The following is a 17,287-nucleotide window of genomic DNA, read 5'->3' on the forward strand; positions in this document are numbered from 1 at the left end:
TAACAATTCACATTTAAAATATAACATCGAAAAATGTTTATAGTTTAGAAAAGTAAAGTGGGAGGAACCAAATGTTTTACATCTCCATTCAAAACCATCATCTAATTACCACAAATTAGTGATTCCATTTTTGCTGGCTGACCCCCATTTATGCTGAGCTGTTTTTTTAATTTGCAAAATTAGCATAATAACTGCCCTACCTACCTCACAAAAATTGTCCTATCTTACAGAATTGCAGGATAAATCAGAAGAGATAATGTAAATAAAAGTACTTTGAAAATGAATGCCCAACATTAATTGAGAGTATGGCATTACCATTCTTTGCATGTTTAACAACATGCAGTACTATAATATTTCTTTCTTATTGGGAATACATTCATTCCTGGAAAAAAGAAAGTTGGTAACAAGGAATTGATATGACTGCAGGATAACTGGCAACATCTCCCAAGGCTTCACTGTTAACACTTAATATTTACTGAGTACAGGATGTCCCCAAGTTATAAAGGTCCCATAAATCCAAACCACTGTCCTTGCCTCAGCCCCCTCCATTTCTTCCCTTCACTCTTATAGGAACTGCATAGGGATGGGGGAAGGGAGTGAAGATTTGAGAGAACCAGGAAGTTCAAAAGTAGAAGAAATTGTGAAGAGAAGTGGAACACCAAAGAGCATCCTATCGCCACCTAAACCTTTTGTAGCTGCTACACATCAACTGCAGACATCTCTCTATGCTGGGAAGTAAGGCAAAGGTTAAAAGTCAACAACCAGGAGCTATGACCTGGGATAAAAATAGGCATAGTAAAGTTCACTTAAAGGAAAAAAGACTGATCTCGGTCATTAGCCTTAATCTCTTAAACCAATCCAATAAAGATAAAATACCAATTGCAAAATATTGACAAACCCACTCACTTTCACTCACAAAGGTACTAGTTTTAACAAACTACCTGTTCATTCAGCTCACCTATCTTCTGCTAATCCAATAACCTACCCCACCTGTGACACTAACCAATCCCACTTACCAATGCATCCGCTATATCCAATTTAACCAATCTTTCCCCTATTTCTTCCCAAAGACCCACCCATTCAATATATTTCATCCATCACTGTTCCTTCTCAGTTGTAAGGAACAGCAAGTTATTATGCTGGGGAATCTCTGTACTAATGTCCTTGAGGTAAGCTAGGAAGGAGAAAGCTGGGGGTGAATGGGGGGGTCAGGAGGAAACCTTCAAACCACCTGCCATTTGGGTAGATAGGTATATTTTAAAATAATGATTTTTTAAAAAACCACACAAATTGTTAATAGTACTGCTAATAACTAGAAACATAATTTCCTCAGTCTCCCAATTTAAATAAAGACTTGCAGGAACAAATTTAAAAGAGGACTATGGATATTAAGTTCATCCATGGCTAGTCTTTCCAGTTCAAGAGCAATGCCAGAAAGAACACTCCTACCTCTTCTCTTGAGCCTACTTAGTAACCAGGATGCCTGCTTCTGAGAAAGTGGGTTTGAATACAGCTCTATATTCTATTTATTGGTCCTCTAGAGAGCTTGACCTGTGGTTCATAAGAATGCCCATGGTTCAATGAGTCTGTAATGGAATAGTCTATTACAATTAGTAGTGAGTGGTCAAGTAGGTTTTAAACAGGTATGGCTTGCTCTGTACAGGCTGCTTACTGGAAAACATTGTTCACGTTTTCTGTCAGTAGTTTCCAAAACTTTTATGCTTCATCCTTGGCCCTTTTTGAAAAAAATTTTATCCTCCCCTCCCCCTTCTTTTAAAAAATTTTAAGGATTAGGATCCTGTGGATAAAGTAAAACCTTTTCTGCTCTTGAGCCTATTTATGCAATGAAAATAAAGTTCTCCTTGGGGCATCAACAGAATTTGGTAACCAGAGTTCTGAATAGGATAAACTAATATTAAAATGAAACCATTCGAATAAGATTTAAATAAAAATTCAAGCCAGGAAATTTTAATTTAATCATTTCACAAACTTACAAGCTCACTACATAATATTCTAATTCAGAAAGACAGGGCTTCCCTGGTGGCGCAGTGGTTGAGAATCCGCCTGCCGATGCAGGAGACACGGGTTCGTGCCCTGGTCCGGGAAGATCCCACATGCCGCGGAGCGGCTGGGCCCGTGAGCCATGGCCGCTGAGCCTGCGCGTCCGGAGCCTGTGCTCCGCAACGGGAGAGGCCACAACAGTGAGAGGCCCGCATACCGCAAAAAAAAAAAAAAAAAAAAAAAAAAAAAAAGACAAACACTTTTTGAAAAGTACACACAATATCTTAAGAGAATTCTACTTTGATATTTATTTATTTTTAACATGCTTAACCAAACGTGTGGTTTTTTTTTTTTTTTTTTTTTTGCGGTATGCGGGCCTCTCACTGTTGCGGCCTCTCCCATTGCGGAGCACAGGCTCCTGACGTGCAGGCTCAGCGGCCATGGCTCCGCGGCATGTGGGATCTTCCCGGACCGGGCACGAACCCGTGTCCCCTGCATCGGCAGGTGGACTCTCAACCACTGCGCCACCAGGGAAGCCCGGTTTCATTTTTTATGTCTTTTAAGACTTCTATAAATCAATTTACAAATATGTAAGAACTATCCTTGCCCGAACCATGTGCTCCAGCTTGAGGTTTGGTAAAACAAAACAGACTGAGTTCCTGGCGAAACATGGCATAAAATGCACAGAGCGGTTCCAATATCTTCTTGCCTGCCTTTTAGACTAGGATAGCCAACATAGCCCAACCCACATCTCTCCAGCCGCCCCCACCAGGAGGCATGAGCAGCACTCCCCAAGAGAACGTCCTGTGGTGACAGAACATTCTAGATCTGTGCTGCCCAAAGCAGTAGCTGTAACAATTACTTACATTATAGTTGTGTACAGAAACGGATACCAATATTGGCTAAATCACTAAAAGATTAACCACCTCAGTTAAACTGAGAGATTAATTATGCATATTTAGAAGTTATTACTATACCATACAATATTAACAAGCATGAGCACCAAAAACAAACATTAACACAAACACTAATATATAAACTGCCCTAAATATTTCTTCAACATCCTTATTTTTAGCAAAACAAACATATTTATAACTTTAAACTATTTTAGTTGTTTGAATTCTGAGGTTTTTAAGAGATAAAAAAATAGAAGGACATAATAAAGACCCAAACAACTATGCAGTCTTTACCTTTCTTTTCCCGTTTGTTCAAAGGCTGCAAAAGAACGATAACCTTTCCTATTAAATTTCTAAACTGTTTTCTTAAATTAGAATGAAAGGTCCAAACATTATTTCTACAACCTACAGAAATCATTTTTGTTAGAGGCCAGATTATATTTACTTGGTAGTTGCTGATGAATCAAGGTACTTTTAAGTCACCTCACATTTGCATATATTTCTTAAATGGTCACTCTTGATCTTGAAGTTTATTCTAGCTGATATGACAAATGGATTGGCCACTGGATGCCAGTGATATAATGCATTCAATCTTCAAGACAATGGCTAACAATGGAACTGAGAAAATTAGTATGAGAAAAATGATGCCTAAAGATGTTCCTGTTAAATTCTGTATGTTTAAAATGTTTGGAGACAAAAAGGTTTTGTGGACTTAAAACCGACTGACACTAATGGAATGCCAAGCTGTAAACTGCCAGACAGCTGCGGCTGGTAATAAAATGCTAAGACCTGAAGAGCTTTAGCAGAACCTGATTATATGGTAATCCTAGTATCTGAGAAGGCAAAAGAGCTAGAAGAATAACTGATAGGTTGGTTGCTATAGTAACCAAGATAAATTTGTATACTGACTGGGGAAAAACATTGGGGTTGCCATCAGGTATGAGGCCCACATTATGTCTTAGGCACTTTTTCCACAATCTTGAATCATGAGATGACAGACTAACACAAAGACTGCTCAGTTTGAAATAAGAGACTAGATAAGGTTCCCTTCCGAAGAGTAAGGAAAGCACCCAATTAAAGGTTTAGCTTGTTAGCAGAATAATATCTGACAGCTAGGGAGGAATAAACCTTGTGAAAGTTTGTAGAAATTACCTTAGCTCTGGGTAGAAAACAAATGTAGGTTAATTATCAATTCAGGTTAAATACCTACAATTTTTATTACTTTAAATTTTGTTTCAAGTAATTCTTATAGGCTATTAATCTCTTACAGAAAGGGTTGTTTAATTCACTGTGTAGGCATGTACCTAAAACAATGCTAAATAGTATGATTTGTCTGGTCTCCGTTACCCATGCCCCAGAAGCAGCCTTAGAACCTGGTCTCTCTATCTTGGCTGCTGGAGCTACCTTCACCACCTACTCCATCTCCATCACCTCCTCCACCACCACCACCACCACTCCTTTCCTCCATACCCCAGGCAGTAATTAACATAACTGCAGGCAGAGTGTGAGGAGGAAACAAACAGCCTCTTCAAGGTGTTTGCCCGGCATATTCACCTGACTTTGTCAAAAATCAAAACAATGAACCAAAGAGAACACATGGATTGTCATGTAATGTAAAGGTTACACAAGTCTCAAATATCAACAATTAGAAGTTATTTTTTGTTCTGTAGGATCACCACTGAATGGTCAACATCCTAAAACTACCTAGGTTTTTTAACATATTTGAAGATCAAATTTTATCTACCCTATTTTATGAAGTAGGTTATCATAAGAACAGAATAAAGTTTTCAGTTTACAGGAGTTTGTACAGATTCAAATTGAGCCCCCAAATTGCAGTACTCGTTCGGACTGTCCCACCTCAATGGGTCACCAAACTGACAGTTTGAGGCCACTAAATTTAGAGCTTGAATTTACTAATTAATATGCAGAAGGTTTTCCCCCCACTTCTATATGATGCTACATGGGTGTGATAAAACAGCATATGTAAATATATTTCTATCATCCACAAAGCCAATAGCAATCAAATATAATCCATGATTAAATACAATTTATGCTTAAATGCCAACCCATGAACAGCCATTTTTAAGGACTCTTTCCTTAAGTAACCCATAGCACACAAATACCTTTTTAATTGAAACTTGTATCAATTTTCAATTCAGAGATAAATGTTTCTGATGCCTAAGTGAGAAGCTGAGTTTTCAACAAAGGCAGCTATGCAAGTTTTTATTTTTCAGACCAAACAATTCTTTGGGGCAGTTTGATCTCAGTTCTCATAACTTAAAAATCAAGATTTTGTCATTACTCCAATCTAAAATAATATACTGTGACTCCAGGGAGATCAGCTCCGTGCTTTGTGACCGCCTAGAGGGGTGGGATAGGGAGGGTGGGATAGGGAGGGTGGGAGACGCAAGAGGGAAGAGATATGGGGATATATGTATGTACAGCTGATTCACTTTGTTATAAAGCAGAAACTAACACACCATTGTAAAGCAACTATACTCCAATAAAGATGTTAAACTAAATAAATAAATAAAATAATATACTGTGACTGACACTAACAAAACAAAACAAATAACCATCCCTGTTCTTAGATTAGCTATTCTGTCACCGTTTTTCATCCTGACTTGGAGAAAATTAGTGGACAAAAGTTAGGATCCTAGAACAGTCCATATCCTCTGACAGCAAGGCATGAAAGAAACAGAATCATGGTAGATAGCAGTTGACCATCTTAGGAGTCCCGCTAACAGGATAAGCTCCAGAAACCTACAGCAGGGATACCTGGCAACACTTTCCCTCCTTCTGCAGACAAGGCATCACGGTATAAATGAAGAATCAGGAGACCTGGGTTCTAGTTCTGAGTTTGCCACTAATCAGCGATGTGTCACTTCCCCTGTCTGAGCCTAGGTTTCTCTTTCAGTTAAAGGGAAGGGCTGGGCTAAATGATCTCCTGTCCCTTCCTACTCTAAAAATGTTACCATTCTATCCTTCCTTCCAAGACCTTACAAATATTTTGGTTACCAACACAAAAATAAACAATGCTCAAAATGTCACATTTAATTTTGTAACATGTTCTCAGTGCCAGCCTTTATAGTATGGGTAATCCACACAAATTAGCAGGAACATTCATTTCATACATAATTTACCCAGTAAATATTTAATTTCAAATCTACAGGTCTTGAATCATGTACCAAATACCATCCAGTCTGTTAAACTCTCCTCAAATTAAAGATGAGGAAATGAAATGACTCATAGTCCAGGGCTTTTTGCTACTATACCAAACTTCCTCCTCCCTTTCCTGCTTTATCAAAAGACAGCATGATAGCAGAAAAGAACTCTAGACTGTGAAACTGATCTGGATTCTAGTCCTAACTTTGCCATTAGTTTGCTCTGGCACCTTGGACAAGTCACTTTACTTCTTCCAGGCTTTGGCTTTCACAACATTTTACATGAAGGAGTTTAACTAGATGTCCCTTCCAGCTGTAACATGCTATGATCTTATAACATTCCTATCTGACAATACAAGATACACATTCTTGAAAGAGAAAGTGGGAATTTCTAGCCAAGAGAACTGAAAAGTTTGTGCTGCTAGTTTTAAATATATGCATCAGTTCAATTTAGCAAGTTGGTCCTAAAGCATTTTACTCCAGCATCTCTTGGAGGTTACCCTGTATAAACACGCGCGCGCGCGCACACACACACACACACACACACACACACACACACACACACACCCAGTATGGGGCAGCTATGATGTACTAGAAAAAATACTGGAGTAGGAGTCCGAAGAACTGGCTTCAAATCCCAGCTTTCACTTATAAGCTGTGTCTCCTAGGCCAATTCATTAACCTCTCTGAGCCTAAGGTTCCTCATTAAAACGGAGATAAGAATAAGCAAACCTGACTTAAAATACCAATCAAAATAAAGCATTATAACTGATGTACACTGCAAAGCTGTACAACTGGAGATGATCTGCCACTGTGTTATAGTAGGGTGCATTCGAATCAAGCCTTTCTATAAACAACTGGGCTTATTTTTAACTTATTAAATTTGCTTTCAAAGAGAGAATAACAAAGCTTGAAGACACCACTGGAGGGGGAAAAGAAGTAAATCAATTTTAGGAAATGGATTGTTTATCTGGATTCTGCTGATTAACAAAACACAAGGTAACTCTCAACAGTCTACTCAGTTTACTATAATTTGGTGAAATGGTCTGTGTACTCTAGAACGCGCAATGCAAGGAACATTTCTTAAAGTGCCCAAACTCAGTCTGTTAACCTCTTATAGAGTTTGTACGGTGTGCTACTCCAAGTGTATCTCAAGGGAGAGAGGATATTTCTAATGGCCAGATATCTAGTGATACCATGTGTTTCCACAAATCAAGATTTCTCACTGCATTTCTAGGTTGTTAGTTACCCAGCCAAGTCTCCTCACAGTACCTTATGCAAAATGACAAAAACTGTCACAAAGGACAGAGGAAATGCTAATGATGCCAACCTTGTGCAGTCCTCCTAGTACTGCTAGTTCTTTTCAGATGCAATTCTCCAGATGAGTCTAATTCTCTTCCAAATCCCCTCACTAACGCAGGATGGAGCTGTAAAATTCACAGACTAACAGTAGTTTTATCCACAGAGCTCAACACTCTAAATATATGGGCAGGTTAGAGTTAAAATCAGAAGGCTGGGTCCCAAGACATGTTTTTACTTTTCACCTAGCATATCAAAGGATCAAAGTGCTTGAGAAACTATATTATCCCACAAGGGAAGAAGTGACTCTATCAATTCTATCAAAATGACTCATTCGGTTTGGATACGTTAAATAACTCCAAGTTCTGCATACTTCCTCCCAAAGTTAAGCACTGTGTGAAGTTAAATTTGCTAATTCCAAGAAAGGAAGGACAAGGGAATGAACATTGCAGTTCTTTCTCTGTGCCAGGTACTGGACTACTAGGCAGTTTACACAGGTCCTGATGTAGCTGTCCTTCAAAGTTAAATTTGTTATATTCATTGAAAAGGAACAATATTTACATAGCTCTAAATTGATTAAATCATATATGTCGACGGTTATTTCCCTTCCCCCCTGCACGCACACACACACACACACACACACACACACACACACACCAACAACTAAAGGATTAGGTCTCTTATTTAACCTGAATTGACAGTTCATTACTTTAAAGGGAATACCACAAAGACAAAATTTAATTTCGGGGGCTCCAATGTACTTGGAAATCCAAGTGAATTTTCTATTCTCTAACATCTAGCTATGAACTTGTTTCATATACTGAACCTGAAGGAGATTCAATGCCATCTCAAGATTGGCCATTGCAGCCCCCAAATCTCATAACAGTGATTTGAAGGTTGGTGGAAACACACTCATCAGCGATCTACCACCGTAGAAAGTTCCCTCTGATTTTGTTGCTGTAACTTTTGAGGTATATATAATATATAATACATATAAGGTTTTAGAACGACTTCTAGAATGTACAGATAACATTATTTGCATTAAGATATTTCTTCCACGGGTAAGCTTGCAAATTATAGGCAGCTGACTACTGGAACCATATTAGTGACTTACATTAACATACAAATTTTGCCGATTTTCAAGTTCTTATAGCATGAAAATGTATTTCACTGCCTCTAGTTCCACACAAGCCCAGTAGAAGAGTTCGGTGAAATCGCTTTAAACATATTCCAACTTTGAAAAGTGGAGGAGTGGGTAAGTAGAAGTCCCAGGCAAGCGAAGCATTCCAACTACTCTACTTCCTACTCAGAATCATCCGCATTAATCACCACTAAAACATCTTGCAGAATTAGATAAAGAGCACAAAGCTGTGGCTCTCCTTCTAACCACAGATTACTCAGCACTTGTTTGTATCTCTGTAGTCGGTTGTGCACATTTATGTCCGGCTACCCTGTTAAGACCGCATTCTCCCTAATGGCAGAGGACCTTGTCTTCGATTTCATTTGCCTCACGGCAAGGTGCTATTTTAATAAAACACTGTGGATCTAGAGTACATCAGCTAGAGGACTTTCCTAAGTAAACACCCAATCTTCCCCCTCCACCCCGCGCTCCGTTCCTTTTCTTTCTGTGCAACGAAGAGATGAAGGCAAAATAGGGAGAGGTACAGCCACCTCTGAAGCGAATAGGTAAGTTAGCGGCAAAAGAAAAAAAAAACTGGGCACTGCAATTTCTCCTGTTGCTGCTCCTTTAAACTATGGCCCCCAAGGCTAAAACGGATGTTTCAAAAGTAAGCTCTGAACCCCACAAATACAAATCTCCAGCTCTCAGGTTCGTAAACTGTCCCACCTCGCAGAAAGCTGGACAAGACGAGAAAGGAACCCCTGGGGCCGTTCACCAGGGAAAAGTGGAGGGTTTGCCCGAAGTGGCCAATCGCCCTCCCCCGACTCTCTCTTAAGTGCCCGAGGGAGGTGGAGAGGAGCAGCGGTGGCGGACACAGCGGGCCCTGGGAGGGGTGTAGGGGGGAAGGCACGGGGGAAGGCACAGGGGAAGCCGGGGGACGGGGACGCCCGGCTTGTGGGCCATGGCTCCGGTTACTTACCCTACGGGGTAGCCGCCCCCTAGGTGCACATCTTCAGGGGCATCAAAGAATTCCTCGGTGTCGCTTTCCGACGCCATTTATAGGACACACCCGCGGGTGAGGGAGCCGGCGCCGCCTGGAGCGAGGGTGACTCTCGTCTCCTCCTCGTCGTCCTCCACCCCGGCGAGGCCGTGGGGAGGTGGGTCCCGGGGGAGGATGAGGAGGGAGCAGACGATCTGAAGTGAGGAGCCGGACAGTGCCAGGGGGCCACCGGCAGCTGCCGGACTGAGGGAATGACCAGCAGTGCGGCCGCCTGAGGAGGCGCCGGTGGGTTCAGGGACTGTTGCTGCCGCCGCTCCCGGCGTTAGGTGTATGAGGAGAGCGAGGGAAGAGGCGGTGGCTCTCCTCAGTGGGGGAGGGGGGGCGCGCCGACGACAGCAGCTCCAGTTTCTCCCGCAGCTGCAATTACAGCAGCTGGGAAAGCCAGTTGCCCGCAAAATACGGACGCTTACCAACCCTCGCGAGATTTCAGGAGGGCCCAGTGAGGCGTGGGCGGAGCGAAGAGGAGGCGGGGGCGGTTCCTGGGAAGCAGCGCTCAGATTTCTTGTACTCGAGAAGCCTATCAAAACGGCGCAAGCGCGTTGAGGGCGTTCGGTGAGGACCGGAAGTAGCGGGGAAGGGTGGGGATGAGAGTTCTGAGGGGAGGAGTCTAGAACCCGCGCAGGAGCGGCGAGGTACCCCGGCCTTGAGAGAGCGCGCCCGACGTAGGTGGGGTCCGGCAGAGTGTCCTACCCACTAACTCTGCAGTTCCAAAGAGGCATTTTTAGAGGGGTGATTTGGAGTCTGCTTTTTTTCTTACAAGGAAATGCTGTCGGGAAAAGTTGGCATTGTGGTTTGAATTTACGTCGTTTTAATTTATCCAAGCGCGGAATATCCCACCCTAGGGAGTAGGCAGGTCCACCTCCTCTAGCGTTACGGGCATAACCCGTCCTATTTACTACAAGCTCTCCAATTGAGATCCCTAGATACGATCCTGCCGGTCAGAGGGTGGGGTCCAAGAGAGATACGTGGGGAGCGTGCCAGTTGCGTGGAGTAATGATGGATTTGTTGATGGAGCTAAGCCACTGTAGGGCCTCCAGTTACTTTCTCCCTACAAATATGCATTTTTGCACACACTCAATGCGAGAGAAATTCTCACATACTGGCCAAGATGTGCGTCAGTCAAATGGTAAATATATATTGAGCAGATTCCGTTGCAAGGCTAAGAGCTAGTAACTTAATTCTAATCCTCGACTGCCCAATGTCCAGTGATGAAAACAGAAAGGTGCTTTTTATTTTTAAAATTTATTTATTATTTATTTTTTTTAACATCTTTACTGGAGTATAACTGTTTTACAATGGTGTGTTAGTTTCTGCTTTAGAAAGGTGCTTTTTAAAAGACCAAGATGTAGGGCTTCCCTGGTGGCGCAGTGGTTGAGAATCCGCCTGCCGATGCAGGAGACACGGGTTCGTGCTCTGGTCCGGGAAGATCCCACATGCCGCGGAGCAACTAAGCCCGTGAGCCATGGCCGCTGCGCCTGCGCGTCCGGAGCCTGTGCTCCGCAACGGGAGAGGCCACAACAGTGAGAGGCCCGCATACCGCAAAAACAAACAAATAAAAGACCAAGATGTTCTTTCTTAACGCATCATGGACCATCAAAGTGATAATACTGACTTTCTTTGTGATTGGGAAGCACATTTACTTTTCCCACTGCCATGACAGGAAGGCGCTCTGATCCGTTTGCAGGCTCAATTGTTGCTCAAGATGGTCGCAGAAAAGACAAGTGGGACCAGGGGCATGGCCTCAGGATGGAATGGGGCTCTAGATTCCTCCGGAAAGCAACCAGGAAAAGATCTGGAGTTGTGTAAAACCAAATGCCATATACTGTGTATTCTTTAACACCCTAGAAGTTCAGGGAAAACGCTGCATAATGAAATAGGGTAATATTTTTTGCAGTAAACCATATGATTATTCATATGTGGTAAATAAATACCAGTAAATAACCTCCTTCAGTTCAGATCAGCTACTACTGTCAAGTAAGTTTAGGTTAGAGTAATTTGACTGTCAATAAGTTACTAAAAGTACAAAACAAAAATGTTTGGTTTCCAGAGCTTTGGGGATTTAAGAATTGCACATAAGGGATTTGTGGATCCTTGTGAGGACATGACTTTTGGCACTGTCCAATAATTATTAGCTTTTTTTTTGTTTAAAAATATTTATTTAGGGCTTCCCTCGTGGCGCAGTGGTTAAGAACCTGCCTGCCAACGCAGGGGACACGGGTTTGAGCCCTGGTCCAGGAAGATACCACATGCCACGGAGCAACCAAGCCCGTGCGCCACAACTACTGAGCCTGTGCTCTAGAGCCTGCGAGCCACAGCTACTAAAGTCCGTGCTTCGCAACAAGAGAAGCCACCGCAATGAGAAGCCCGCACATCGCAACCAAGAGTAGCCCCTGCTTGCCACAATTAGAGAAAGCCCGGGCGCAGCAACGAAGGCACAACACAGCCAAAAATAAATAAATTTTTTAAAAAAATATTTATTTGGCTGCATCGGGTCTTAGTTGTGGCACGGGGGATCTTTTAGTTGTGGCATGTGAACTCTTTGTTGTGGCATGTGGAAATCTAGTTCCCTGACCAGGGATCGAACCCTGGCCCCCTACATTGGGAACACGGAGTCTTAGCCACTGGACCACCAGGGAAGTCCCTAGCTTTTATGTGTTTTAAACATGTTAATTTCCTAGGTATAAAAATATATCTCAAAGTACTAACTTTTAATTTTGTTGCTCACTGGGAGAGATATGCTATTTTCCTTATGGATTATGGAAAGATACGAGTAAATAAACTACCTGAATTTATTTTCTTCCTAGCTTTGTGATAGTGAATTTACATTTGCCTTAAAAATTAAAGTTTGGTGTCATGTATTATTCTAGGTGCTGAGGATAATTCAAAGATGAAAAAGACAACTTAGTTCCTCTCTTCCAGAAGCTCACAATCTAGCAATGGAGGAAAACACAGAGTCCTAATTTGGTGCTTTTTTCACTATACCATACCACCTCTCTTGGACCTTTTAAGGTACCTTAAACATTATACTTAGAAAAAAGTTAAAATGAAATAGGAAAGATTAAGCTGATAACATTTTTAGAGCTGTTAAAATTATGTAAATGCTTTTATCAATTTTATGAGAAAGTGAATTTCTGGGAACATCAAAACACATGTGTACCACCTATGATCATTTTTAAAGATGTCAGAAGATGTGTTTGTTTTGCCTGAAACATCTGTTCTTGAGTTTTAAAGCAGCAGGTTTTAGGCTTAGTCCAAGGCAGTGGGTTTGAACCTTTCTCTTTATTAGAAATGGAACCCTTTAATCAAACCTAATTTCATGCAAAAGTCCACATATCATAAAAATAAAAACTATTTTAGTTGAAGCAGGGATAGTTCAGGTTCCTGCCTGCTTGGCCTTCCTTGAATCTCAAGAGACTGCTGCAAGGCTCCATCAAAAAAAAAAAAAAAAAAAGAAAGAAAAAGAAAGCTATTGGTCCCAAAGCAGGGGTTGGCAAATTATGGTACTGGTACACTGGACAAATTTGTCCTGCTGTCTCTTTTTGTAAATAAAGTTTTATTGGAACACAACCAGCCCTATTTGTTTATATATTGTATATGTTTGCTTTCAGAGCAGAGTTGAGTAGTGGGGACAGAGACTCTATGGCCCTCAAAGCCTAAAATATTTACCCTCAGCCTCTTTGCAGAAAAATTTTGCCAACCCCTGATCCAGAGGATACTATTTTCTAGGGTAACTGAGAGCTGAAATTACACTCAAATTAAATGGTTGTTTGAATTAGTTTCACAACAGAATAGTATAATGGCACAAAATTATACATATAGATAAAAATGAGAATAAAACATTTTCCCACCTGGCTCATTTCCAATGACTATAAAAACTGCACAGGTCTAAGGCTAAGGTGGGTTTAAGGAAACTTTTTATGCCTCCTTATCTGCACAGCATAAACTCTACTTAGGAGTTTCAAAGGCTAGGGTCACAGCCAGTGTATAGAACAGCTTGTCTGTGGGATACTCGCTCTCTCCTCTTGTCAAGAATAATACAAAATGGCAGTATCCTTGGAGCCAATTTTGCTCCAACCCCAAGGATAATCACTTAAAACATCAGTAACAAAACTGTAATGCATGTAGCCTTTTGTTATAAACAAGAGCTAACATGATAACTCAGGGGAAAACTTTTTATGTACAGGGCTAGGTGATTTGAGATACAATATTGACATGAAAAGATTTAATATTGTAATCTCTGTGAGAGATTTTGTGGATTTTGAAGTATCGGAATCCATGAAAAAAATCATTCTGAAACTGGCCACAGTTTGTCAAGGCCAAGACTAAATTCTGTAATCATCAACTTTCAATTATCTGTTTGAAAAGTCAGTTGTATTACAGATTATAATAGTACAAATTCAAAAAATCTATTTGGCTTTGGAATTTTTATATCTTTTTCAGGTCTACTTCACCTTCTTAATGATGGTTTATGTTCATATTAAAATGAATTTTCAATCTCTGAGCACACAAGAACTGAAAGTAGAGAATGGTAGTCTAGAAATGTGTCAAGAGACACAGAAAAGCCAGCCTGACACTTAAAATGTGTTAGTATTGTTCAATGGAATATTTTGTAGCCATGTATTAATATTCAGGACCCTGGAAGAAAGATAACTGGAATTATCTTAAACAAAAGAAGGGTATTTATTCGCTAACATAGTCAAGTACAGACTGCTCTAACATTTGTCTGTTCCTTTGTGACTAATATATTAGAGACAATTTAAGCGGAAGGTGAATTTTGCATTTGCTTATGTGCAATTTTGTCAGCCAGAAACAGGTGAAAACAGAAAACTACACCCAGATGAATCAAGTTGCGTAGGAATACACAAAATACACGCACACAGACCTCAAACGTCTACCAGTTACCTCACTTCATTGTGTGTTTTGAGTCACATCCATCCACATCGAGTGTTACAGCTTTCCATCTGATTTCAGATAACCCTCCTTCCACCACTTCACAATAATTCACAAGTTGCAACCCTTCTGATAGCCCATTTCCACAAGCAAACTTTAGTTCTTTTTCAAAATAAAGCACCATATTTATTGTAGTATTTATGTATTTCTTAACCATTTAATGTGTAAAACTGCTACCATTTTCATTAGGTTTGTATCTTTTTGTGTATGTGTCACTGACAGTTCTTGAATGTTGCACTCATAGCCCCATTTCCCCCATAAGCCCTGTGGTTTTTATTGAACAACTTTGCATAGCGCAGTAATTTTGTGGAAAAGCATATGTTGTCTTTTTAAAATATTTATTTATTTATTTTTGGCTGCATTGGGTCTTCGTCGCTGCACGCGGGCTTTCTCTAGTTGCGGCAGGTGGGGCTACTCTTCGTTGCGGTGTGCGGGCTTCTCATTGCGGTGGCTTCTCTTGTTGTGGAGCATGGGCTCTAGGCACGCGGGCTTAGTAGTTGTGGCGCATGGGCTTAGTTGCTCTGCGGCATGTGGGATCTTCCCTGACCAGGGCTCGAACCCGTGTCCCCCGCATTGGCAAGCGGATTCTTAACCAATGTGCCACCAGGGAAGTCCCCATATGTTGTCTTATAGCAGCACAGACTATAGTCCAGATGAAGTAACTTTAGGCATGGCTGGATCCAGGGTCTAAGATATATCAAAACATTCTCTTTCTGTCTGCCTCTCTTCTTTGCTTATCTCCGCTTCTTTTTGTGCTTTGGCTTCAATTTTCCTATCAGACAGCTTCCTTTTTGTACTCAGCTAAGATGGCTGCAAGCAACTTCAGTTTATAATGTCTTAATAATTCTCAATCCCAAAGGAAGTAAAACTTTCTCTTGGTGTTGATATATTAAATCTCAGGGTCTATGTTGATTGGTCTTAGGAAACCTCTCTGGGTCAACTGATTCCCTGCCACACACCATGTGGGGAGAGACTACTGTGATCATCTTCCTCACTAGGACCACATGGAGTATGCAATGGATGTTTTTTTCAAGAAAGGGTTACTAGCAGACAGGAGCAATGTGCTAACCACCAGCTGTTAAGGGGTAAGTCTCTATATTCATTGACATGACAGGAGCGCATGATGCATTAAATGAAAACAGATGTTATGAAATAACTGCATGAGGAATAATCCCATTTATGTAAGATTATTTATCTGTGTATCTATATGTGTATATAAGCATAGGGAATTCTGGAAGAATATTCATAAATGCTTGATGGTGATTGTCTTTGGTTGCTGATTAAAATAATAATGAAAGTTTTGGTTATTTGTACCTTTATATAATGACTCAGTTTTCTATGGTGAATATGTATTACTTTGTAAACAAGGGAAAAATGTTAGAAGAAAATATATAAGCAATCATATACAAGGTAGACTTACACACAAAATGAAAATCTGAGATTCATTCCCAATATAGTGCATGAGTGTGAGTCCTGGGCCTATTACAGGTGTCACACTTAGCTTCTGGAACAGTTTAATAAGGGCCACTGAGAAAATGAACTTGGAAAAGATACCCACAAAGAAAATACTGGAATGTAATTGGTCTACTGGTAAAAAGTCATATTTTCTGCACTGCAAGCCTGACACACAAAGAGAATGGTAATGGTAATTTCCAAAGCAACTGTGAAATGATGCACTGATATGGAGCTTCTAGAAGCAAAGTAAAATATTAGAGGTTCACTTGTAAATAAAATGGACTAAGCATAATTTTGTTTTTCAAAACAATAAGCAGTATATATGGCCTGATCTAAAGAGAGAAAAACTAAGACATATGAAATTTATGCTTCAAAATTTCACTCCAGGTCAAAATCTGAGGAAGAGATCTTTTATTTTTCTTTCAGGGAAGAAAAGGAATATATATGTACATACATATATAGACACATATACATATGTATTTTTTAATCGGTGAAACAATCCAGTGTCAAACATTTATATAGAAATATCAATCAGGATAATGCATGTGTGTGCACTGTTAAAATTGGAAGGGACTTTAAAGGTCATTAGTGTAAGCCTCATATCTAATGCATGAATTCATTTTACAAACTTCTCCGATAAGTGGTCACTCAGGGACATGGAACTTACTATTTACCCAATCCATTTTTTGATAAATGTTAGCAAATCTCTTCATTGTATTTAGCCCAAATCTGCATTTCTGTATTTTCCTTCCACTGGTTATAATTCTGGCTACTAAATCCATACAAAACCTTTAATCTATTTAAAGATGATTATGAGTCCTCTTTATGTTCTTCATCTTGGGAGCATACAGTTGACCCTTGAACAATGTGGGGGTTAGAGGTCAAAAAATCCACTTACAACTTTACAGTTGGCCCTCCGTATCTGTGGTTACGCATCTTTGGATTCAGTCAACCTTGGTTCATGTAGTACTGTAGTACGTATTTATTGAAAAAGATCCACATGTAAGTGGACCTGCACAGTTCAAATCCATGTTGTTCAAGGGTCAACTGTATGCTGATTTGTTTATGCTGAATGTGTTCAGAGACAAAGGTAAGTGGGAATTTCAACTGCACAATTAAAGTGGTACATTAAATAAGTATGTGATAATATGTGTACATACTAAACATATTCACCTTATGTACAGGATTCCTGTCTAATGGTGTGCCCTCTGTGTGTACCTAGTGATAATATGTTACATCAGAATCATTCTTTATGCTTTCTGAGACAGTTTTACATGTCTTATGTAATTCAATGATAAAATAATAATTGCTATCATTAAATGAGTGCTAGATATTGTATTAA

At 40.3% G+C, this 17,287-nt stretch overlaps 1 protein-coding gene and 1 long non-coding RNA gene across 3 annotated transcripts in view; one reads left to right on the forward strand and one right to left on the reverse strand.

Moving 5' to 3' along the window:
• WDR44 (WD repeat domain 44) overlaps positions 1-10,109 on the reverse strand; it is an 84,272-nt gene extending 74,163 nt beyond the window's left edge. The window contains exon 1 of the mRNA XM_059049655.2: positions 9,460-10,109. Within this exon, the coding sequence (XP_058905638.1) occupies positions 9,460-9,536 (77 nt within the window). The 5' untranslated portion in view covers positions 9,537-10,109. The remainder of the gene's footprint in view (positions 1-9,459) is intronic.
• LOC131747730 (uncharacterized) overlaps positions 9,929-17,287 on the forward strand; it is a 130,789-nt gene continuing 123,430 nt past the window's right edge. Inside the window, exons 1-3 of one of the 2 annotated variants that reach the window (XR_010838557.1) lie at positions 9,929-10,092; positions 12,408-12,549; positions 15,413-15,575. This is a non-coding gene — a long non-coding RNA (uncharacterized lncRNA). Of the gene's footprint in view, positions 10,093-10,149; positions 10,203-12,407; positions 12,550-15,412; positions 15,576-17,287 lie in introns of those variants that run through there. The other variant, XR_009332989.2, reaches the window with a different exon arrangement.

The sequence above is a fragment of the Kogia breviceps genome, chromosome X (genome assembly GCF_026419965.1).
Source record: "Kogia breviceps isolate mKogBre1 chromosome X, mKogBre1 haplotype 1, whole genome shotgun sequence".
Lineage (NCBI taxonomy): Eukaryota > Metazoa > Chordata > Mammalia > Artiodactyla > Physeteridae > Kogia > Kogia breviceps.